This window comes from Papaver somniferum, chromosome 3 (genome assembly GCF_003573695.1).
Source record: "Papaver somniferum cultivar HN1 chromosome 3, ASM357369v1, whole genome shotgun sequence".
NCBI classification, from domain to species: Eukaryota; Viridiplantae; Streptophyta; class Magnoliopsida; order Ranunculales; family Papaveraceae; genus Papaver; species Papaver somniferum.
The window spans coordinates 22,858,844-22,885,691 of record NC_039360.1 but is presented as its reverse complement, the minus strand read 5'-3'; the positions used below and the strand labels follow the sequence as shown (position 1 = coordinate 22,885,691).

The 26,848-nt window shown below is 35.4% G+C and overlaps 2 protein-coding genes across 4 annotated transcripts; one reads left to right on the top strand and one right to left on the bottom strand.

Annotated features, from left to right (window-relative positions):
• Nucleotides 1–8,217: 8,217 nt before the first annotated feature.
• LOC113355556 (wound-induced basic protein-like) lies at nucleotides 8,218–10,685 on the top strand. 3 transcript variants are annotated; one of them, XM_026598443.1, is made up of 3 exons: nucleotides 8,218–8,420; nucleotides 9,930–10,046; nucleotides 10,355–10,685. In XM_026598443.1, the coding sequence occupies exons 1-2, from the start codon at nucleotides 8,353–8,355 to the stop codon at nucleotides 9,997–9,999; spliced, it is 138 nt and encodes a 45-aa protein (XP_026454228.1). In that variant the 5' UTR covers nucleotides 8,218–8,352; the 3' UTR covers nucleotides 10,000–10,046; nucleotides 10,355–10,685. The 3 variants fall into 3 exon arrangements, 2 of the variants coding, with proteins under 2 accessions (XP_026454228.1, XP_026454227.1); XR_003362478.1 differs by having other exon boundaries at nucleotides 8,219–8,420; nucleotides 9,930–10,178; XM_026598442.1 differs by lacking the exon at nucleotides 10,355–10,685 and having other exon boundaries at nucleotides 8,219–8,420; nucleotides 9,930–10,315.
• Nucleotides 10,686–18,853: 8,168 nt separating this feature from the next.
• LOC113359151 (uncharacterized mitochondrial protein AtMg00310-like) lies at nucleotides 18,854–19,336 on the bottom strand. Its single transcript, XM_026602829.1, has one exon. The coding sequence runs from the start codon at nucleotides 19,334–19,336 to the stop codon at nucleotides 18,854–18,856; it is 483 nt and encodes a 160-aa protein (XP_026458614.1).
• Nucleotides 19,337–26,848: the final 7,512 nt, after the last annotated feature.

The following is a 26,848-nucleotide window of genomic DNA, read 5'->3' as shown; positions in this document are numbered from 1 at the left end:
TTAGTTTGTAAGTTCTCTTTCACACTTACAATCTTGAAACCGATTTGCTACACTTCCAAATAAGTTTATAATTGGTTCATCTGACTTTCAAAAACTATGTGATTGATCAAACAAACATTCAATCACAATCATGGGTTTAACGGTTCTACCAAAACAAGTTTCGGTTCTACCTTCTATGTGAGTACTGTGCATAGTCACACTAGCTTTCCAAAATTCGGTTGACTAGGTATTAGGATGCGTTCCCCACATATATATGGTATCTAACTTATATGTGTTGCACATGTCCATAGGATCGGTTCCCCTTTTCCTAAAAACGTGTTGCATATATTCATAGGGTCGGTTCCCCTTTCTGTTATAAACCTTGCTGCACCCCATACAAGGATCGGTTCCCCTTTGTGATGTACTGCACCTCTTACTAGGATCAGTTCCCCTTTCCCAAATTTGGTCATAAAAAACACAAACCCGATCATACCATCTCAGGTGATTACTTAAGATCGGTTTCACTAATAAAAGCCATACCAATACATAAGTCAAGGCTTTGTGAATAGTTCTACCGAGAACACAAATTGTTCCCTAGGATGAAATCCTCACCTCATACCCATACATAATCACAATAGAACTCAAATGATTATGGCGATGTCTTATCTACAAAGTTTAATGGTTAAGCAATAAACCTCGTATTGTATTCCTTAATATTATCTCTATCTAGAGTTCAAATATGCTTCACAGTTTTTTTTTCAATATGCACGACTTGAAAGATACGTTAGGGAATGAAACAGCTCAAGTCAAATATCACTAACCTCAAATGGAAGGATGATTGTTGTCGTTGTAGATCCTTACTTCTTCACATCTTCAAGACTTCACAATACTTGTAATATCTCATATCCTAATACTTTCAAGCTAACCTATACGAAGTTGACTCTAGTACATAATCAAGCGACTCTTAACATGAGTTTTGATTCACTAAAATATGACAACCAAACTTGACATACCAACGCTTGGTGGGTTCAAACGAGCTATGCTCTAAAAATCTCCCCCTTTGTCAATTTTAGTGACAAAACTCTTACATCATATGGATAAACAAATTACAAGAATTTATTACACATACGCTTGATTCCCGAATTCAACAGCACAATAAACTGCTTACATTCAATCTTTGAAAACGTCGTTGTTGACATTATAATAACAAAGAAAATACTCCCTCTAAGGAAGATAGGTAGATATTTAATCCGCACGTCTTTGTTATACCAATTCATATGACATGTTACTCCCCCTTAGTCTGTACTTTCACTCTTTCGTTTAGATAAAAAATTTAACCACCAATGTTCTTTTCCTTAGTGATACCAATTAATATAAAATCAATGCCAGTATCACTTGTTTACTCCATATATTTCTCCCCCTTTTTGTCACAAAATGACAAAGAAACGAAAAAAATAAAGGACAACACGAAAAGAATCTTACAAATCTCAAAATAGACTTGCAACCTGTTGAGTTAGGTACGAGGGTTCCACACATCATGTTCTGATAACCAATATCAAAACCGAAACTACAAGTAGTTTTATTTTGATATGTTATCAAGGAAACAATTGTCCGAAACAATTTTTCCAATTTAGTTTAGCAAAACAAAAATCAACTAAGCACCTTAGTCCCTTTGTTAAACCAATTGTTCAAAAACAACCACTTAATTCGATAAGACCAAAATAAAGATAACTCTATAATCACAACACCGATTCCTTTTCCTAAAGGTTAGACGTTGACAACCCATAGTGTCAAGAGTATTAGTCTTAACATATGATCTGGGTTGGAACAATTCTTGTGATGCTCAAATAAGAACATCATGAATTTTTTCATTCCTCATGCGAAAACGACATTCCTCTTTCAGGTGACCGTTTTTTACGCAATAATACCAAACATGAGGAGTGTTATTACCTGGTTTCGCGTGTGCTGGTTTTGGAGGTTGTTGTAATTTGATCTTTCAAACTTCAACTGCTGATATAGATATTTCACTTTTCCTAATCAGTAGAAACCTTTGGTTGAGAAGAAGAACAAGCCTTGACAAATTTTACCTCTCTAATACTTGGAGCATCTGTTCTCCTATAGCCCAATCGCCGTGTATTGATTTTTAATTGCTCGTAGCATAGTGGTTGATTTGTTTGAACTAGCATTGAGCTTTTTCAATTTTTATTCTACAACTTGATATTACCAAGAGCAACAGTTAAATCAGCCGCAAGCTGTTCTTCTCGAGTGAGAAAAACACTTTCTCTGTCAATTTGTTGAGAGTTAAACCTTGCTTCCTTCCTTGCAAGTTTTTCTTCCAACATAATGAGATTTTAACGAAGTTTTTCATATTCATAGTTTGTTGAACGCACAAATTCTTCGCGATCGTTAAGAAGGGGTTGTAATAGATGATAATCACAATCATAACCTTTAAGGACCTTTCTCAGTTTTTTGTTTTCTCGACAGAGAGGAGTCAGAAAACTAATTAGACATGAGGTTGGCCTTTTTCTCTTTAAGAGATGGTCAAACACTTTGGTATATTATGATACTTCCTTATCAACACCTTTATTAATATCATAATCACTTTCGTTTGAAAGTTCATCTAACTGTTCTTCTAGGCGTGTCTCCCAGTTATCCACAGTTTTAGTTTATGTATCAGATGTGACAGTTTTCTCACGTGAACTGGAACCTTGAAACATGTCCAAATTATTTTGAATTGGTGATACGTTTTTTGAGATTTCGTCTCTGTCCATATAGTCAGATTGCTTCAAATACAGACTTGTTAGGTCTTAAATGTTTTTGCATGCTCTGATACCAATTGAAAACGTAGAGGGTAACAAAACCGTGTATAAATACAACGTTCATGAATGGTTAGCCGAAACTAGCCAATTGAACTATAAGCTTGGCCATTTTCATAAACATTTTTAAGACTTTAAGTTTGAGTCACAATTATGTGATCAAACATGTATATGGTGTTTTTAGAGATTAATTCAAATGCAAATTATATCACAAAAATAATTATATGTGCATTTGAAATTATTCGACAGAGTAAGTACGTGTACTTAAACCATGTTCGTGAACATATTTGTCATAGTACATATACCGAGTATGTGTACCTTTAAGACAAATTAAAATTCCGGAACTTACAGAACTTTTCCGATTTGTGTATCGGGTATGGATACCACACCGGTTCCAAAACGGATAGTTCCTTTTAGGTATGCATACTGGTACACATACCAAAAAGGTTGTTGTCGACATATAGATACGCCGGTACGTTTACATGATACATGTATTACGGCTTCGGAGCTATAACAGTTTTTCCACTTTGTAAGTCTGGTATGCATACTGTCATGTATCCGAATTCACAATAGTTCTATATTTCTCTCTAAATCAATCCGAAACACTCTCAAAATAACATCAATGACACATATCATTGTTTCAGGCTATTTTCGAATGATAATCATGAATCACGATTTATATTATGAAAAATTAATTGTTCTTAACCGAAATTTATCAAGTATGAACAAATGTTCACTAAGCTTAGTCATATTTCGAAAACTAATTACCAAGATAAACTTGACTCAAAACTCTTGATATGCTTGCTTTAGTCTAACTAGTTATGCGACAACGTCTCGTTGATTGAAAGATAAATAACTTGAGAAATAGGTGATTCAGTATTCACTTACCTTTTGTTGAAGAAGTTCTCCAAAAGCTTCGGCTGATCTTCGCCTTCAAACTGTAGAAACAATGATGGATGCCCTGATGTCCATTTCTCAAATACAATTCTATCATAATCCGACACTTAACTAATTGTAGAATAAAAATCAAGATATAGTTTTGACAACTAAATTTGACGATAATCTTGAGATAGCAACACTCATGAGTTCGACCGATCGATGCTCTAACAATTTCCTTTTGTATCATTGCGTAATCTCTTTATTCCCATTATTCATGGTATAATCAAATACTAACCATCCAAAAATTAACTATACTCGGGTACCCTCGATGCGAGTACTTCCCTTTTCCTTCTCTTTAAAGTGATATACCGTAATGGCAGCCCCATATTTGTTGCCCTGGATACTGAATGCAGTGGTTGTCCGCGCTGCTGCTTCAGACGTTCTTACGAAGGGAGAGGTATACCGCTGTCTGTTTATCCTTACTTGCATTAGGAACCCTTGAGTCAGTTTAACAAATCAAATGTGTACATATTTAAGTTCCAAAAGACCTATATTTTGAGTCTGCAATCCTACATCTACAAGATGTCAAGATGTTCTCTTAACTTCACAAGATCAAATTTTTTAATTCAAAGTAATGTTTTCCTTGGATGTTCTATTAATTCCACTTAATCATTTTATGACCGCTAGTATCCCATTATACTTTACATGTGAATACATCTAAATTGAGGAGGTTTAGGCACAAGCTTACAACTTCGATCCATATCGTTGTTGGTTGATTCTAATATAGGTGTTTGACTGCACATTGAAATTTCAGTATCACATGAATCTATTTATGCAAAATATTTGTGTTCCCACAATTTTCATTATGAGATTAATTTGTGTCCTCTCGATGATCTTAGAATACATGATAATGTTCATACGGAGCTTCATTTGACCGACCGTCTAGTTAGACAAACCTGAAGTCATTTGTACACAAACCCACAAAAGGAATTAGATGTATGGTTGTTAAAATTTTGATCTGGAATTAGTATCAAATGTTGTAAGCGCTCATATTGAAATAAATAGAGTTCAAGAGTTTGAAACATTCAAAATAGTGTCATGAAGCTTTGACAGTCATCAAATTGATTGTTAACAACCAATGTGCTAGCCCTTCGCAATAGAAAACAACTTAAACTAGCCCTTGATAGATTAAGGCCTCTGTTGTTTTTGATAGATTTCAAAGAAGGTTAATCAAATCTAGCATCGTATGTGTGTATAAAAAAGATATCAAGATTAGGTATACTTCGACCAAGTCAAACTATCAATTAATTAATGATGATTATTCTATACTTGCCACCATATATAGGAGTGGGATCCTTGTGTACAAAAAGAAAAACTCATGGATCTCTAATTTAAAAACTAACCAGAACCCATGCCTTCGTGGCACCGGTCATACCTAGTATAAAACAAGTACTAATTAACTACTAATAATAAACTCATAATGCAGGTGCAACTGTAGTATAATAGTAAAGTTACTGGGTGATAATATCAGTGATCTGAGTTCGAATCTCGCCCACATCAAATTCTTTACCGATTGAAAAAAACAATAAATTCATAATGGATAGCAAGAGAAATAACAGGAGATAAGAAGAAATAGAGAGAGTGTTTTATTCAATTAAGAATTTGGGGGTACCAAATACAACTATTGATACAAATTTAAAGGTGTTATTTTGTAGACACCATCTAGTATTAAATGTCATACTATATTCAAATATATATATATATATATTCCCTTCCTTCCACTTTAGATGATGTTTTAGAAGTTTTTTTGTGTTCCAAAATAGATGAAGATTTAGCTATTTTCTCCACATTCTCACATATTTACCCCTTCTTTGGAATCACAACATAACATTCATTCTCTTTGTAAGAGATAATTAATTTAATTTAAAATTTAAATCTATTCTCTATCATTTTGGGATATTTGGTGATCCCAAGTGAAATTATATGGGGATTCATAATTTATACTTGAACCTAGAAACTAAAAATTATGAGGTTTAAATTTTTAAAAGAATATTAATATGGGTAGACATGGAAAAAAATTATTCTCTTTGACGTTTCTTAATCTGCGTGAAAAACTCCACAACATCATCTAAATTGGAACGGAGGGAGTATATAGTAAACACCACTAGCTTGCATATTAACCATGCAATACAACACCCACTATCTTTAGATGTTAGTCTCATCCAACAAGTAACTTACTGATTCCAAGTAGTACAAGTTGCTTGGTGTAACGAATGCTGCTAACTGGATAACCACTATATTCCATGTGTACTATAAGATATTCAAATATTTTGGGGACATGTCTTTGAGTCAAAATCTGAGAAATGAAAAAATAAATCAAACTGCTTCCCATCCCCTAAATCGTCCCCTAAAAACGTCCCCCATTACATGTGATAGAGGCTCAATGCCACATAAATGAAACCCTGTGCTAACCTCAAGGGAGGAGATCAAGGGACTAAAAGGTTCCAACCATTGGGAGATGACGATGACAAACAAATTTGGGTAGAATGTCAAATGCCAAATCAGAAATAACAAACAACTCAATCTCGAATATATTAATACATATTATAATTATAAGACTGATTCTGTAGCTAAGTACAACAGAAGGCTGAGTGTAATTGGTTCACTCAAGGCTGCTAACGGGGTGTCAGGATTGATGGAGGTGTACCAAACCAAGGAAAAATCTGTTTGGTTCACTCTAGGCTGCTAATGAGGGATGCCAGGATTGGTGGGAGTGTACCAAACCAAACCAGGATTGGTGGGGATGATGATCAACCTCACTTGCTGAACCATATCTTGTAATTTGTATCTTGATCAATGATATCCTTCTTTTTTAGTAGTAAAAAAAAAGGGGAAATTAGGGGGAGACCCAAAAAAAATAATATTCTCATTCTCAGGCCCACAATTAATTTTGTATACTGTGACACCCATAATTATATGAAATTATTATATGAATCAATACATAACTGGTTATGCATACTATCTTTTCAGGCATAACTCGTTATGCAGCCTAATTTTTCAGGGGTATAATTGGTAGCGCAACTTGGACATAACATATCTAAAAATCCGCGCCTTAGAATTTTACAAATTCTATATCGTTGGAAATCTTTTTAAAAGAGCTACGCAACGAGTACAAACAAGAATATCAAATTTTTGTTTTTAACGAAAAAATCGGAGGTGATCCTCATTTTAGGGATTTTTTTTGAAAACTTGATACTTAACCATTATGCAGTCACCAAAAACGATGCATAACACATTCTGCAGACGCATAACGAATTATGCAACCATTTTCTCCACTGCATAACAAATTATGCATTTGGATAACAAAATTATGCATCTATAACAAGTTATATTACCATTTTTTTGGTTGATTTTAGCCGTACATATAAAAAATTGATGCATAATGCAGTATGCATCCATATTTACGGATGCATATCAGGTTATGCATCTATTTTCTCGATGCATAATGCATTCTGTAGCCATATTTTCGGACGCATAACAGGTTATGCAGGTTTTCTGGACTGCATAACAAGTTATGCAACAAATTTTGTAGATGCATAACAGGTTATGCATCCATTTTCACGAATGCATAACATGTTATGCAGACAGTTTCTCGACTGAATGACATGTTATGCAGTCATAACCACATCATCATCTTCTTTCATGTTTCATTAACTCCCACACAAACCATTATCTTTCAGTTATTCGGGGTCTCTTGGTCAAAATCATGTATTTACACCATCATCTTCTTTCATGTATTTACACCATCATCTGCAATTAAACCTTCTTCACAACTCATCCAGTATTGCTTACTCCAACTCAATTCACGGCTGAGAGTTTCATAAAAATTTGAAATTCATTTCAAAATCTTCATTGAAAACAAGTTTTGATCATAAATCTATGATGACCAAACCGTGTTCTACAAACCCATTTAGGGATTTGTGCTGCTACCATTAATAACAGTAGTGAATTGAAATTGTAATGAAGAGAATCGGTAGTAAGAGGATTCGTCGTTAATTCGAAGAAGAAGACGATTTGGTGCTGCTGTTGAGATCAATCGAATTTAGGCATGAATTTGTTCTCGAAATCAATCGAATCTCTCCTTTTTCTGAGATCTAGGTATAGTGGAGGAGAAGAAGAAGAAGAAGAAGAAGAAGAAGAAGAAGAAGAAGAAAAGACAAACAAAATTTTATATATTTTGGGTTTGAGAATAATTTTCTTCCAGAATTTGGGTGCGCGCCTGTAGTTTTGGAAGCGTGGGTTTCACAGTAGAAACATCAGGAAGAATGGGTCTCCCCGTAGTTTTCACAAAAAAAAAAAAAAAAAAAATCAGCAAAAACAAACAAACCGTCCGACGGCCCATGAGATGTTGAGCCCATCCAGAACCAGAACTATAGTACTATTTGCACCCAGAGGAAAAAACACCACTTATCCACGCCTAAAGGAAGGACGTTGGATGCCGATAAGGTCCATTTGGGACCGTAAATAAGAGGATTAAAATTAGACATTTAACATTGAGTAGCAAAGGATCAACATTTGTTCCCCATATATACCCCCTTCACAACCACTGAAGCTTCTGGAGAGTAAATTGAGATTTTAGGGTTTCTGCAAAACCAGCAGAACAACATAACCAAGAAAGATGATTTACGACGTGAATTCAACTCTCTTCAGATCCTTCCTCAGCCAGAAAGGAGGAGCGGATAAAAGGTAGTATATCTATCCCCTCTTTACTTTTCTTCAATCTGTTAGCTCTTCGTATTAGGGTTCCATTTTTATGATTTTCTTTTTGGATTGTCTTTCTTATGTTTGCTAGAGAAATTCCATCTTATTATTGAAATTACAGAAATTATACCTGTTGTTTCTTTAGCTTTATGTGGTGAAACTTTTGGATCTTGATTTTTAACAATAATTTGGAAATCCCTAATTTTAGTTGCTACCTTTTTCTTGTGAAGGGTTTTATGTTTTGCATCATGCATACATATAGTGATTAAATTTTTAGGGTCAGAGCGACTTATCTCTAGGCAGTAAACCCTTCCTTCTTCAGAAATTGCTACAGAGCATCCAGTAATGTAGGTCTTCAGTTCTGTGGAATAGAGAGCACATAATTATGTAGTTACAGTTCCAACCCTAAAATTTTCCTTGTGTTTGGCTGTTGTTTCTTGCTTGGTTCTAAGTTTCAAATTTTTATGTTTGCGGAAGAAACATAGCATTTATTGAAAACAACAGAGTACAAACAAGCCTTTAACACCATCTAAAACTCATCAACAGAAGACTCCTACTAGGAACCCATACTAAAACTTAAAACAGAACACAAGGACAAACCAGCTCAACCCTCAGATTTCTAACAAAACACAAAGACCTAGAATCCTACAGAAACTAACAAATTCTCTAAGTTTCAATATGGCAAGGCTGCATTTCGATTTCCTTACAGCCGATATAACCTTATCAGGCCAGCTTTGTCTAATTAGTACAAGTCAGTGTGTCAAAAACGTTTTGAAGCGCGTAATGATGCACGCTTTTTGGTGCTTCACTACCTGCGCGTTAGTATCAGGTCAATATATTTTAAGAGAAAAAAGGGTTTAAAGCCTCAAAAATAGGTCTAGAAGTTTGCTTTTTACAAGCCCTAGTATAAAATCTCAACAAGCCTGTCTGTTTAGAGACTCCCAACGTTTATCTACAATTCGGCAACTTCTTCCTTTTATTTTTCTTCTTTTTCTTCTTCTGCTATTCTACACTTCTATTGTTCTGATTTGCAATGGCTAGCCAGCCTACCCAAGCTAACAAATCCACAAATAAAATGTGGTACTGAAGTTGAATCCAATTATTGTAGGAAGACATGTTTTCTATGTGCAGTGCAAGTTCTCTGACAGGAAATTTCAGGCGGGGTTAGTGGGTTACTAGGTTCAAAAGTCACTTAGGAAAGACGCATAAGGGAGTTTTTGGTTTATTATGTTGGTTTTTGGTTTTATGTTAGGAAGCTTCACATATATATTTATAAGTATTTCCTTTGTGTACTTGCTTTGGTTTTATGTTGGTTTATCATTGCTTTACGTTTTCACTTTTTGAAACCTTGGTAAAAGTACTTCCTTTGTGTAGTGATTAAGAATTAGAAACGCATGGTTGGAAAACATTGTTGAACTACATAAACTATCAGTGTTCGTTTTGGTTCATACATCTTGTTCTGATTGCAAATTGTAATTTCTTCTTACTTTCCAGGAGAATGGAAGACCAGCCTAAACAGCAGAGACCAAAGGCCAATGAGAACAAGCCTGTGATGAATGAGTAATGAACAAGTAGTAACAAGTACAGAAGTATGGGATACACATGAAGGATGTACTAGTTTTTTTTTCCCTTCTTTTTGGATTCTACAATAGCTAAAACAGTATCTATTTTGTGTCTGGATTTTTATGTTGGTGTTTTGTTATAGACCCTCTCAGGATTCATGGCCTTAAAAGTGAATGCTTGGTAATGTAGTTCCAACTTTGGTCATTAAGTACAGTCTGATGCTTCTTGAATCCTTTAATTATTGTTGCGGTATTATTTCAGAGCAGCATGTCTTAGAAGTTGTTCCACTTCTATGATGTTGAAGAAAAAATAATTATGGCACAGATGTTTTACTGGTTAACGCTAAATGTTCGCAGGTTTTCAGCTTGAATGTCTTGCATTTTATGGTTCTACAACGATCTTCCCAACCTCCCATCATCTTAGCCGAAGCTTGTTCTGCCTCTGCAAGTGGATACTTGGAGTCGATTACTGTCGTCAACTTTTCTTCTTTAACGACTTTGTCATCGTCTTACCATCAGGTTCCTTGTTCAAAGAGGTTCTCTTTACATGTTAAGGATGTGATTTTACTTGTGACACAGTTTATACTTGCACCCTGATGGGCTCGTCAACATTTTATCATCTTCTGTAGTATAGTCTAGAACTTCATCTGCACCCAAACTATTTACAAGATCGATGTTTCGAGCTCCACAGGTAGCAGTCCCATGATTATTTCCATGCTTTGCTAATTGAACTACGTAATGACGTACTCCACCTGACGCTGCTACGACTAAAACATTAGCTGCCTTCCCTCCACCTCTGCCTTCCCTCCACCTCTGACTTCAACGTAACCGAGAAGGGAAAAATATGGTTTAGTTCAAAATCCCATTCAAATATACTATTTAATCCTAACCCATTCAACTAGGTACAAATTAGTTCTTTTTTATGGAAAATACACAAATAATCTTCTGGTTTACAATTTAGTCCAAATATTTGCAGTTTAATCCAAAGTGATTCACGATGATGTCAACAGTTTTAAATAATATATAAAAAAAATTAAAATAGTACTCATATGACTATATAATTCTCATTTAAAAAAAAACTTGGTTTACATTGGTGTACAAACGTGTATACATCTATAAAAAATACATCAGCCCCAATGCTCAACCACTCTTCACCCTGCTGCTGCAAACAACTACAACGCCTCAGCCATTCAACTCAAATTTTTTATCTGTTTCTATAGCTTTCCAATCTTAGTTGCACTTCTCTACAGCAACACTACCCATCGAACAACATAAATTCCTGCTTCTCAGTACCACCAACACCACATATTTCATCTTTGCAACTCCGTCGGCATTTCATAATTATTCACCAGATCACCACTTCAGAGTTCTACCATCTCAATAGCACCAGATACTCAGCTGCACCATTCTTTGTACTGCAACATAGAAGCAAACCCATTCTTCCAAATTTCCCATAGCATCACCCGCAATTGCTTCATCGCCAGCTGCAGCTCATCCATACCCTGTAATTGCTCGACCAACAACAATACACATCGCTTTTTCATTTCGTTATCAGCCTACTCACTGCAGACTCTAAATCGCACAAAGTAACAACACTATCTCCATCTCATATTCATCAAATTAACAGTTCTAACACCCTTGAAATCTCAGTAACACCATCTTCATTCAAACTCGAGCAGGCATAAATTCTAATCAAACCAAACACATCTTTCCTTCACTGCAGAAAACCACATTACAATCATAAATTGCATCATGTTTCTAACCACAGATTCAACCCCAGGACAACTAGTAACAAGCACGAGACTTGCCATCAAATCGCCTATATTAGCTTTATCATACATAATGCCAGCGTTTTCAGTCATAGTTGTATCATGTGAACTTGAAGCCTGTCCACTTCCTTTTTCTTCTGTAGTCCTTGCAGCAACGTCCTTTCTTGCCCTCTCTTCCTCCATTGAAGCTCTAAGAGCAAGATCAAGGTGTACAAGCATATACACCTGTAACAAGCACGAAAGAAAAGGTGCACTTTTATATGTACCCATATAACTGGTGTACGAGAAAATATACCGGTTAATTCTTACGTACTTCTAAGAATATATGCTTACCAATATTTTTGTTGAATGATCTTTTCTATCGTATATCTGATCGAGATTTGAGAGGTTGTTGCCAATTTGGGTTGCATCCGTTGATGAAAGTTCCTATGGTCAAATAGAAGCAACATTTATAAATCTACAGTAGATATGATTATTTGGCTGGATTGATAGCAAGCCTGTGTTTATATTATGTGAATCAGATCTAGTTCCTCAACGACTTTGGATTTTAGTTTAACTTACTGCTGCACTTGACCTTGATTCTACAATCTCTACGTTGTTATAGTGGAAAGATGCTTGAATTGCTGTTTGCTGGAGAAGTATTGATACAATTGGCAGTATAGGAGCAATCAGACATCCTAAGATTTCTGTCGTAACCAACATCCAGTGAATCATAGCATCACTGATTCGACATCCAAAAAACGAAAAAAGATTGTTCACTAAAACTTGATTAAGAATCCTAAGATGGGATACTATGTACACATGTAATTTATGTCATATGTGTACGACAATGTATACTTATATTATAGGTGTACAAATATGTATACATGGTGGTGTACCACTATGTACACATCTACAAAAATCATGAAAATCCAACATCCATACCCATAAAACATGTCATATATCAATGAGACAGGACAGTAGTGTACACCGTGTACACATGTACAAAATACAGAAAATCTAACATCCGCATACATAAAACATGTCGCATATTCATGATACGGAACAAAATGCAGAAGTTTATACACATAAACAACTTGAATCGTCTACACATAAAAAATCTACAACAAAAAGAAGAAGAAAAATACAAAATTGGGCATATCCTAAACAAGCAGTTAATCTAAAAGTAATTTCACATGAAACTTCTCAACGGGAGTTGCAAGTAGAGATTTTAGTGGAAAAAATGATTAAAAAGAACAAAATTCAAACTGGTATTGACCTCATAACAAATCTTGAAATGCGATCCAACGATATTGTTTCACCTGTTGATATAAATTCCAGTCTACTATTATCAAATTTGCATGTCGAATTGAAATTTGGAAATCAAAACAAAAGTATACGAGTAATAATTACCAGTAGAAGGATTATACATTAACCAAAGCTTATTCCTGAATTGCCGATCAACACCTAAAAATCGCACCCAATAAACATGTGTATAATTATGTACACATTAATCTTCAGCATGTGTACAACTATGTACACATCGCAGCAAACACTGAGAGCTTCTAGTTTGAGCAAAATAGGAACGCGATAATACTAAATGTGCATGAATCTGGATTGCTTTTATATAATTATGTACTTACCAACAAACAAATAGAATAACCAAGATGCAAAATAAAAGAAACAAATAAAGGGTGGAAATTCTTAAGTAATACCTTTAAATGTTTCGGTTTGCATCTCTGCTTCGAATCGTGGAACCCAAAAAAGAATTCCCACCATCCAGATGAGTAGTCATGACCTTTGTTCTCAGTCATTTCTGGAAGAAAAAAAAGAGAGAAATAAATAAATGAATCTACCCTTATTTATCCCAATAAATTAATACAAGCATACAATAACATGAGGTAATATATCAACAAGAAGTCATAAAGATCGTTACGATACCCATTTCATCACAAGGAAAGCCAAGTTTTTCATATGTAAAACTAAAAATAATCCATGTGGAATATACAAGAAGTCATATAATAAGTGGTGTACAAGCATATACACTTCTTATAACAAGGACAAAAAAGAGTGCACTTCTATGTACATCACGTATAGCTGGTACATAAATGCGCAAAATTTCACGATTTTTACAGTTTGGTTAAAATATCAAACCACTGCACAGTAAATGTATAGCAAATTACTACTCCTATTTATTTTCTTATTAAAGGAATTAATGATTCTAATTAATAAACATAACAAGGAATTGTGATGTTACATGAGTTAGTATATGAACACAATCTACACAAACCTATGACACCAGAAAAATGATAGTGCAAACACATCTTATTTTTTCCAGTCAACAAAAAACCTAGTAGTATCAACAAAAAACGAAGTAATTAGGTTTTTAATATCACAAAAAATTCCTGAGATCGATAAATTGACATTTACATCAAATTAAATAATAAACATAGATTATACTTATCTTCCAAATCGCTTTGATTGTTGAAATATTCGAATTAAAATGTTGAAACTGCATCAAATCAACTTTTTCGCTCAAGTTAATCTTCAAGGAAATGTTCTGATGATGACGATCTAACTTAACTAAGTTGAATCGAAACGAAAATGTGTTTGTTTGATTCTCAAATTTATGTTTCGTTATTGGATATTCGTTCGGAAGTCAAGAAAATTAGGTTTTAGGAAAAAAAAAATTCTTCGTTTGAGAGTTATCTCGACATTGGAATGGAGAAGAGAAATAGAAACCAGACTAATCCAGTAGAACTCGTACATATCTATCACATGGGTTTTTTCGTCTTAGAAAAATCATATTTGGACTGAATCGTTAACAAAAGGATCAACCCGTTTCAAACCTGGCGAATTTGGACCTCCTAGTACTAGGCTTGGGAGGATAGGACTAGAGCGTCCAAAGCCCAACAACTTTGGGATTAAATGTTAATTTCTACAACCGAGAATGGTTAAGACATGTAGTGCAGTAAGTCCTGCTAGGGTAGATCAGCGCCTTCAACAACCGACACTTCTTTAGGCCTTTTTACTGTTAGCTTTGCTGGAGCAACTACATATCCACCCAGGCCGCCTCCATTCTGCCATCGAGTTAGATTTAGGATTATAGAAAAAGTATATTTGTAAGTTTGAGAAGACCTGCAAAAATTCCAACCCCTGAAAAAGAAAACACTCTCCAGTAATTTTTTTATGGACCCTATGGAATAGTGGCTGATGAGTAAAACTGTAAAACAGTACTTGAAATTCAACTGTAAATATGAACCACTTATCAGCTAATGGTGACACCCCCATAAAATTAGTACCCCTATTAGCACTCATGAAAAATATCTCCTCCTCAGAACCTTATGACACTTTAGTCCAGTCCACACTCTCCATTATTGTCCTTCCACTGCTCACCTATCTGCCCTCTTTAAAACTCTTTTCTCCTCCTCTCACTAAATTTTGCAGAACCACCACTTTTGAAACCCTCATTAAAAAATCCCATTAAAATGTATTTAGGTTCTTGCAGTGAAGCTCCTAAAAGGAAGAAGAGTAGTAATTATTCTTCACCTTCATCCTCAACTAGTCATGCTTATCCATCTCTTTTCCCTACCGATGAGTACAACAATTTAAGAGATGATCTCTTCACAAAAATTCCACAGAACCCACATTACAAGCCTTTAGAAAAGTATGCTTCTGGTGTTTGTGAAAATATCAAGGTAGGTCTAGATGTGGTGTTCATTAACATTGCATAGAAAATGGTGAAGTTGAGTAGTCCTCTTGAGTTATCATCAAGTGATGTACAGGAGGAATTCATTGCAACAATATCACAACTTGAAGAAATGGGTTATTGTTGTGCAAAGCTATGGGCAAGATTTGATGCTCTAAGAGAAATTTCAAAAGAAGAAGAGGGAGTTGTTCTCAAATTAGAGAACATTACTTCAGATAGGAGAAACAAACAAGTTGAAGCAACCATAACTCATACTAAGATTTCTGATTTAGAAGCTAAGTTGAAGAAATTGAAAGCTCCTTCAAATACTGAAAATGAAGAGATTGAAACCTTGAAGTTAACAGAGAGGAGTCCCATTGAATAAAGAGAACAGATCTTAAGGAACATTAGATCTGCTGCCACAGCTCCATGGTAGGCAGCTAGTAAAATCACACCAAATGGGTTTTTTTCTTGTCTGCTGATACTTATCAATCTTACTATGTTTTCTAACTTCTTTGGGTTTTGTTAAAAAATTGGTCCTTTTTTTAGTAGTGGAAATTAGTTTGATTTAGGGGATGTAATTTATGGACTACTAATGGAATGATTTCTTTTTGTGAAATTGGTGTTGCCCCAAAATCCTTATGTTCCTTTTTGATTCAATAGTGTAGAAATTTGCTATGTCATCTTTAAAACTACTTTCCATTTGTAAGATGGGATCAGATGCAGAAACCTTTTAATCAAGAAGGTCTTGCAGTAAAGACAATGGAGGCTATGTACATAGCAATACACTCAATGTTGTGCTTTGCAAAATCAACTTAAAATTATGCTAAAATTGTCCATTGTGTGTAATGAGGGGATGGAGTCTTTGGTCAGCAAATGATTCAAGAACCATTGCTTTCTGGAATGATTGCTGGTGTGGGCAGCAACCTCTATCTATTACATGTCCTAACCTGTTCAAGCTTTCAAGTAACAAAAACGATTGTGTTGCTAATATGATTTCTATTGAAGGAAATTGGAAATTCGACTTCAGGCGAATGGAGAAGCTCAAGAATATGCTCGTGATGGCCTGACAGATACAAGGAGGTGGAAATTACATCACTTCGGTGTGTTTTCTGTCAAAACTCTATACTCACAGTTGGTGGCGGAACACGGAACGAATAATTTTCCTTCTCATTTCATTTGGCAGCAGGCAATCCCTCCAAAAATCTGTTTCCTAATGTGGTGTTTGGTTCATGGCAAGTTGAACACTAAAGTTTTGCTTCAGCGGAAAGGTATGAATCTTCATAATGATTGTGCTTCGTGTGGTGGAGGAGAAGAAACACAAGACCATATTTTCCTACATTGTAAGATTTGGTGTAACCTTACACCTTCTACAGGTTGGACTTGGGTATTACCGAGTTCAATATTAGTTTTAGCAGAGTCATGGCATACAACACATTGTGAAGATGGCAACTACATATGGAAACTGATCCCATCAGCAATCATTTCCACGATCTGGAAAGAAAGAAACAGTAGAAGAGGCGGAATATCTATTCAAAACGGATGATGATCTCATCTATATTGGTTCTAACTTGGGAAGCAGCTGCAGGTAACAGAGTTCACCTAAACTTTTCCAATACTGTAATGTCTAATTGACAGGCAATTTTATTGTAATTCTCTATTAGTTTTTCACTTTTTTTTTGCTTCATCTACCTCCGGTAGAATCGCTTGTGTATTCCTTCTTCTTTTAATAAATCTTCCTTTTCGATCAATTTTTTTTTAAGATTATTCCCAGCGTGTGCATGGTTATATGCAATGGAATTTATTTACACGAGCAACAAATGGTCGTTGTTTACCATGGATGTTACAGAACAATCAAGAGAAAAGAGGACTCCCCCCACTCCACAAAAAAAAATATAAAAATAAAACAAACATCAAAACAATAAACCTCAAAATAGGCTAGAGAAAACAACAAAAACCTACAAAAACCTGCTTCATAACTCAGAAACAAAAGTAACAGATGCTTCCTAAAATAAATTGTAACTCCTGTGTGCATGCTCCAGCTTTAACAAATTTTTTGGGAACTACTGAATTCTTCCTTCCTTCTCTCCAATTGCCAAACCAGCACCCATCTTGGCCATTTTCTCTGCAGTTCAAATCTCACAATAAACATGACATAAATGCATATCTTAAGATTTTAAGAAAAATGCACAGATTAACATTTATTCGTTCCAAGAAAACGAATAGATACAGATTTTTTTTTTCACTAATTTACTTCAAGCTGTTGATAGAGGGGAAGAATACACTGGAATAATCTTTTCAGCAACGTGAGATACCATATTCCACGACGAATATTTCACCGACGTGAATAGGTCATTTGAGGGGTTCCTATCGTTGCATCAGTGTAATATTCATCTTGAAAGTGATACTTCTCGTTGCTGACAAAATCAGTTGTTGATCTTTTTGAGATGCAACATGGTTCTCTACGTAATTAAGGGCATAATTTTTTTTTGGTGGTGGTGGTTATTAGTTCATATGGAAGTTTTATTCTTTTTTTTTTATGCGAAGAAGAAATTTGATTAACTTGTGGAAGGAAACATGTCTGACAGTACATAAGACTCAATGACCTCAGGTGGTCTATCTAACCACACCCCTGAAATTCTATGTTGCCTGCTATATTTAGCAAGTTTGTCAGCAGTTTTATTGCAACACCTATGAACGAAAGAAACATACCAACTACTAATGGACTTCAATTTGTCCATTGCATCAAGCAAAATGGTTTCACTCTCCCATGATATAACTGGAACTGCCTTGTTGACATAACTTTCAATTCCCTTTAGATCAGTCTCTAATATAACTTGAGAAAGCCTTAAATCCATACACCAGCTGACATCGTCTAGGAAATCTAGGCACTCCGCTTGTTCAGAGCTTCTTATTCCTGCATAGCACTTTGAGAAGCCGCCTCTCCAAGTTCCTGCACCATCACGAAGGATAAGAGCAATTGCTGTTAGTCCATTGTTTAAATCATAAGAGACATCACAATTAACTTTAATAAATGGGAAATTAGGTGGTTTCGAAGACTGATCTATATGCAGTGTAGGCTGAGATATCAAACTATTATCTTGGTGTTTGTTGTAAAGCGATTCTAGATACTTAGAAAAGATTAAAGCTTTTTTGGCAACTGCTTGCGGCTCGATCTTCAGATTCTGAAAATTAATGTCACATCTTGTATTCCATATAGTCCAGATGACCACCATTGATGTATGCATCCAGTCACAAGGTAAATTTTGTTGCGGATCTTTTTGCTAGATGCGCAGTATAATAAGCCGACTTAAGCATAAAAGCACCATTTTTCGTCAATTTCCAAACCAGTTTATCATCAGCAGAGGTAGGAATTCTCATTCGCAATATAAGCTAAGTTGTATGGTCATCAAAAAGATGTTAAATCAGATCACTGTTCCAATTTTGCCTATCTTGCAGCATCAAATCCTGAACCCGAATATAAGACTCTCTATCTGTGATATCTTCTCTTGGAACTGGTGGGTTATCTAAGCCTAACACACAGACATCAAGCCAAACTTTTATCTTGTCACCCTTGCCTAATCTCCAGTGACTATTTTGTTTAATAAACTCAATCTGCTTCTGAATACCATTCCAAGCCCAAGAAAAATTTGTTCTGACAATTGCATGAAGAAGGCTAGTGCAAGAGAAGTACTTTGCTTGAATAGCTTTACCCCAGTGAGTATCAGTGTTAGTGCAGATTCTCCATGCTGCTCTGACTAGTAATGCTTTATTAAGAATCTTCAGGTCTTTGAATCCTTGACCACCACAATCTTTATATACTCTCAGATTTTTCCATGAGGTAACGTAAGTACCTCTCTTGTCTTCGAACCCCCACCAAAAATCTCTTTGTGCAACTTCCATCTTATTGATAATATCAACTGGGATTTAAAAGCAGCTCATTGAATAGGCCGGGATTGTGTTTGTCACAGTTCTTATCATCATCGATTTACCGCATTAGGACATAGTTTTACCATCCCAAGAAGAAAGTCTATTCTTAACTCTATCATAAAGATGAGAAAAGGACTTTTTTTTCTTTTTTCCAATAATGAGAGGAATTCCTAGATACTTTTCAATAGGAAGCATCGCTGGAACCTTTAAGCGTCTTGTAAGAATTCTGTAAAACCTCTGAGGAAATTGTGCACACTAGATTTATTGAAGTTTACCATCTGACCTGAAGCTTTGCCGAAATCTTCAATTATCTTTAACACATTGTTCACATTATGAAAATCAGCCTTCAAGAATAATAAGCAATCATCCGCAAAGAATAAGTGTGAGATAGAGGGTGCATTTGGAGCAATTTTGATACCTTCTAAAAGACCTTGAGTTTCTGCATGATAGAGCTGCCTTGAAAAAGCTTTTGTAGCAATTATAAACAAATAAGGTGATAATGGATCACCTTGACGTACTCCTCGTGTTGGTTGATATGCATCACAAGGGAAGCCATTAAGAAGTATATAAATCCTTGTAGTGGAGAGGAATTGCATGATTAGGTTACACCAATCATTAGAGAAACCCATCTGAAGCATCACATCATTTAGAAACGACCATTCAAGCCTATGAAAGGCTTTGGACATATCTAATTTTAAAGCCAAAACCCTGGTATCTTCTTTTTTACTCTTCATGGAGTGAATAATCTCATGTGCCAATTTAATATTGTCTGAAATTTGCCTTCCTGGCACATAAGCTTCTTGAAGAGAAAAAATAATCTTGCCCATCAATTTCTTCATTCTTGCAGACATAACCTTGGATATAATCTTATAAGATGTATTGCATAATGCAATTGGTCTTAAATCATATGGAAATTGTTTATTTTTCATCTTTGGAATTAAAGAAACATTAGTAGAGTTTAGGCTTTTATGCAAGAAACCTGAACGGAAAGACTGCTGCACAGTTTCGACAACATCTCTTCCAACGATACTCCAATGACTTTTAAAAAGCCTGGTGGAAAACCATCAGGCCCAGGTGTTTTCCATGGTTTTATGCTCTTTAAGGCTTTGGAAATATCCATCTCTTCCGGTATCCTCATGAGTTCCATATTATCCTCTGTTGTTATCGATTTGGGAATGCACTGTAAGATCTGGCTATTTCTCTCTGGATTTGTGGTGGTGTGCAAGTTGCCATAAAACCCAGTGAGCAAGCTTTCCAGTTCCATTCTAGTTGTACACCAATCTCCGTTTTCATCTTTTAAAGCAAAAATATTGTTTTTGACCTCCTTTTATTAGCATTTGCGTGATGATGCTTCGTGTTTCTATCCATCTCCAAGTAATAATCATCTCTAGATTTTTGGCCCAAAAATTCGTTTTGAATTTGATGCCAATGCTCAACTTGATTTTCTAGCTACTGCACTTTAGAGGTTTCCTCAGTAACTTCATTATCTTGCTGAATAGCTTCAATTTGTTGATGTAGAAGGAAGATATTACTTTGAATGTTTCCAAAATTCTCCTTATTCCACTTTGAGACATATTTCCTAGTTATGATCAATCTCTTAGACAATCTGAATGCATGAGAACCATTTATATGATTACTTCATGCTGCTTCAACTTCAGATTTTAGAGTTTCATCTCTTTCGTAACATTGGAAGTATTTCCAGTTACGTTTTCTATCCCCATTGTTATTAGAAGAATCCAGCATGATGAGACAATGATCTGACCCCAACTGAGGAAGATGTATGGGATTAGCATTTGGAAAATGGATTATCCACTCAGCATTAACAAGTGCTCTATCAAGTCTTGAGCGTGGAACTCCAGTACCATGAATATTAGAAGACTAAGTAAATGATTTCCCAGTATAATTCAAATCATCTAGACCTGCCTCCTGAATTAAACTGATATAGGGTGAATCTCTTGATATAGAAGTACTTGAAGAAGAAGCTTTAGAAGTAAGTCTACCAAGATTATTTGAAGAAAATCTTTCTTCATTTGGGAAAACCAGATTCAAATCACCAATAATAACCCACGGTTGTTGGATTGTTGCACTAAGATCTCTGATATATGTCCATTGCTTTTCTTTGTTATTTTGATATGACGAACCGTACATACAAGTCAAGAAGCAAACTGGTTTAGAAGGATCGTCCTGCACAGAACAGTTTATAATCCAAGAATCCCAGTTGATAATGTTAAAATGGAAGCCATCCTTCCATAACAAAATAAGGCCACCTGCTAAACCTCTAGAAGAAACCAACTTGTGATTTGGGTATCTATACGGCTTAATCAGTTTTAACATTTTATCTTCACCTATTTTTTCCTCAGAAATAAAGATTATATCAGGGTCATATATAGAGATAAGATCTTTGAGGTGATCTCTAGTTTTTTTGTTGACAAAACCTTGACAATTCCAAGCTATAATTCTCATATTTATAAGACTGGACTGAAAAGAGTAGCTAGATTTATAGAGGATTGAATTGGTGTACATGTAATAAGACCAAGCAAGATTATTTTTATGTAAGAAATAACGATCAAACTTTAAAGTAAAGGAAATTTTAGCGAAGCAAGTAATTACCTCAACAGAAGTCTCCTCTTGATCATGCATATGATTCTTCCCTGTCTCAACACATAGCTTCTCATTTTCTCCAGTCTCGACCCTATCCATTATTTCAGCATTTGAGTTCATTGTAAGATCACCCATAACCCCACCATGTAAACCGAAAATAGGTCCATGGATAGAAGGATTTGAACCATTGTCATGCACAGTATGATTTCTTGCTCTTTTGACAGACCTTTCTTCCTCTGCATCAACCATATTCTCTCCATTTTGGTTAGCATCAACGGAATTCATCTCAGGGCTTGCTTCTTTCTCTCCAGTAGCTTGCTTAGCCTTACAGTGTTCATCATACTCTTCCTCTATCATTGCCCTTTCGCGAAGAAGTTCAGCAACCTCCTCGCATATAGTATCATCATGATCAATAATATGACACTTAGCGCACAAGCTATGTGGTTGTTTCAACCAATGGTATCTAATCCAAACCGGTTCACCATGATTAGAATTCCACCATTCTCCTCTTTTCAGTGGTTCAGTTAAATCATTCTCAATACGGACAGTAATCATGTTGCCTGATCTTGGTATACAATTCTTAGGCTCAATGGATATCTTATTTCCTAAATCTTCTATTGCTTCAGTAACAACAACTTCATGGTGGTGTTCAAGCAGCAGTCCCTTGAACTGAACACTCCAATCTTGTTTCCTAAAAACATACTCAGAGTATGCAACACCAGTGGTATATTCTTGTAACGCAAGAAGACATCACTGAACACTCCATAGTGTATTTTTTAGCACATCCTTCATATCCTTATCCGAGTTGAACTTGAACACAAATAACTACTTTCCAACAGTCTTGGTTTCCCTCCTCTTGTATTGTTTCCAAAGGATGTTCAATTCATCCTTGATTGCAGAAGTTTCGATTTTGTCATCTGAGGTAATTAATAATCCAATCAAACTATTCGACCAAGCATCTGCCGCCTCTTTCAGATTTTTTGCAGATCCAATAACACCTCTATTTCCTTTGCCTTTGATTGAAGTGCTCCTCAATTTTTCAGTGATATTCTTGACGCTAGTATTGTTGGTGTTGTTACTAGTAGCATCCATTGAATAGTTTATAACCTCTCTGTTAGGTTTGAAAGATTATATGCAGAATAAATATTGTATGGCTTCTCTCCGCTTATAGTATGGGTTGTTTCTAAAGATAACGCACATCACATATATTGTTTCTTAAAAAAGTGCTTAGAAATTCTTTGACTGAAGACTGGAAATTTTCTGTTGATAGTCAGCTGCATGTGATCCATAAAATATTGAGAGTTACTAGAATCACGGGCAAAATTATGGGGGAGATAATTATTTTGAATTTTACAAGTTTGGATCGGGGTTTGAATCAAAGTTGAATTGGGGTTGCATACAGGTAAATCATGGTTACAAAAACTTGACTTGGGGGAGGGTGATGAATCTCATATCGAGAGGAACTAAGTTTAGATATAACTGGAGGTTTCAAAATTGCATTAGGAGGTCGAGCTGAGATAGACAATATAGCCGGGTGTGACAAAACTGTCTTGAGAATCATGCATGTGTTGAGAACAGAAATCCAATACAGGAAGGAATCCACTGCATAATCAGAGGAATCTGCAAAATTAAAGACCCATATCAGTACGATAAAACAAACAAAATCTAGACATAATGTTTAAAAAAGAAATGATAATCAACATGACAGAAACTATCTAAATTGAAAAGAAAAACGAGCAGGAATCAAAGAAAGTAAAGAAAGCAGATTGTAAACGAAAATGTAGATTACAGCTACTAAAAACACATTGCTAAATCCCAAGAGTGATGAAAGTGATCAGAGGATGATCAGACAGAAACATAACAATCTATTAATTTAGAGATTCATTTTTGATTTTTTTTACCTATTTTCCATACCCTCTTTTCCTCATATCCATCCCAACCATACAAATTAGATTTTATATAACTCTTTTTAAACTGGGTAAACAAAACCCACTCTAAATCCTTACCAAATCGGTAAAGTTGGAAATTAACCTAAATCAGGTTTGAAGATTTTATTGTGAAACTCAATTATATTTTTTTGTACAAAATTCGATAGTGAGGACAGAAAAAAAATATCCATTAACCTAAAATTAGAAAGTTTGGGGACAATCGAATATAATGAAAACTTAATTGAAATAGCAAATATCTACATAATTATATATTATCCCCGCTTTGGGTATACAACTATTATAATATTATTAGAACAATACATGTTTTAGTAGTGATGGATTCAACGGTTGATGTACTCATGGTCATAGTGATGGCAATATATATCGTGGTGGTGATGGCAAGAGTTACACACTTTAGCAACGATGGATTAAGAGATTTAGGATTGGATTAGAGGGATAGGGGAGGAAGGAAGACGGTGGTGGATGAAGATGAAAGATTAACCCATGTTCGGGTGAGGTTTGTTTACCAAACTTAGGAGGAGTCAAACAGAAAATCATTGGTATGGTTTGGATGGGACTTAGAAAAAGTGGGGATGGGAAATAGGTTAAATCTTTTTTTTTAATACTTAAAAAACTATGACATCCGACATGGAAGTTTTATTCTTACTGCGGATATGGTACCAATGAGGAAATAGAGGAATTAATGTATTTGTTTATATAGTGTCTAATCTCAAGAGAATTAGAGTGAGTAGAATAGTTAGGTTTGGCATGCAGGCCTTGGGAGGAAGTGCGGGTAAGTCATGAGTTTCATAGTAGTGAACTTGGCTCTTGAACTTTGGTGCAGTGGGGTTAAATGAACTCTTAATTAGTTAACCCAATTCATTCAGTTTAATTCAGAGGAATCAATATACATTAGAAAGAATCTGCATCCTTACAAAAAGTCTTGATTCTTACTAACCTTATCTTGCTGGTAGTAGTTGAGGCCAAGAGCATGTAATAATAATAGTAGTCCAAGGCGGTTCAGCCAGGACTCACCGCCAGACGGTCCCAAAGAATATTGCCATCTTTAGGTTCCCGTAATAAGAAGTTTTCTTGGGTAATAAGTTTTATATAAATATAGACTTAAACCTCTTGTGATAAGAGTTTACAGTTTTATAGCAGGTTTGATCACCCAAGGTGTTAGCGAATGGCGATAATGGAAGTTGGTTAACAGTATAGTTGAGATGGTTGAAACTTTGGCAATGCAAGTTGGAACGGCAGTGCTTATCATAACCTTATGGGTGGCCTGCATGGCCGTATACTTGTTGTGGTGGAAGGGTATTCCACTTGCACGTATCGCATATGCAACCAAGCATGATTTGAAAACTTATTGTTCTATGATTACGGATCTACTGAATGAACTCTCGGCATGTCAAGTGAAGAAGAAGTTGACGGATAAGCTCTTGAATTTAGAACCGAGATTGGAGGAACAAAATACCATGGCACGGGAAAATCGCAAGATGCTCAACCAGATGCGCAACCACATCGAGATTCTGCTTAAACAACAAACGACTATGGGGATCAAGTTATTGGTATTGGAAAACAAGCATGATGACTTGGATAACTTGACTAGAAATATGAAGAAGGATCGGCAAGAGAATGTGGACCTTGAAAACAAGGTGGATGAACAAAAGAATATTACACAAGAGCTTGAAAACAAGGTGAAGGATGTTCGGGATGATATTACTGCTCTGCGCGACAGTATAAAATTTGTGCAGAGATCAGTTTCTTCTTTGGAGGATGCTGTACGTACCTCTTCAGAATCAAAACAATGACAAAAAAGAAATCGTCCCGATATAAGTGATTTTTCGATATTTGTTTGTCGATGGTTAATCTTTCGGTGTTCTTTTTTTCTACTCCACCTAGATATTTAGAAGTGTTTTTATCTTACTTTTCAATCACTTTTTATTTTATTTTATTGTGCTTTAGTTCTTTTCACCGACGGACCTACAGCTGGGCTAAAGCGCTAAAGGGGCTTTAGCCCGCGGAGTCCTCCCAGTCCACAAGCAAAAAAAAAAAAATTCTATTCCACCAAGGCTTCTAGTCCGGACCTTACAAGGAAATTTAGCCTTCCTGGGTCGGTCCTTGGTTCTTTTATTATTTGCTTAAATTCTACCAACCAAAATAATGTCTTGCAAGGGGAAGTCATTTGCTCACTGCTTAAGATGGAGAATGCAAACCATTGATTTCTTCATTGTAAAAGAAAACAACTCACTGACAAAGTTATTTGAAATTCATTATGGCCAAAATCTGGTTGGCAGTGTGAAAGACCTTTCACAAAGTTAGATATATCTGCTGGAAGTACTGGAGGCAGGAGATGCAAAATTTACTATGCCAATATATGCTTCTTGCAACAGCTTGTCGGAACCGACTGACATTTAGCCCAGTTGGCCAGGGGTTGGGCTCCAACCAATAGGTTATAGATTCAATTCCCGTCCTGATTGTGTCAAAAAAATAAAAAATAATATAAAAATTGTCAGTGTTATGGCTTGAAAGAAAGTCCATGTTCGGATAGTGTGAATAGACCCCGAACATAACTACTTGGTACCAAATGGCAACAACAAAGGAAGATTTGTGTAGCCAAATATTCAGAACAAGTCGCCAAGTATATTGGCCTTAATTAGGTAAAAAAATCACCAATTTTACCATATTTACGTCTAAATTTAGGTTTTTATGGCCTATATAAACAAAGCTTAATATTAGGTTTACGCATCGTTCGCCGTTTTCTCTCCGGTTTCCTGCTTTGAGTTTTTTACGAGAGTTTAAGTTATTTTTCTTTTCTTCTTGATGGTTTATCTTTTTATTTTTATCTTATTTTTTAATAACCTTTCTCGTAGAATAAGATACTGATCTTTTCATTTCTATTAGATTTGTAGACAATCAAATGCAAATATATAGTCGATATTATATTTTGCAA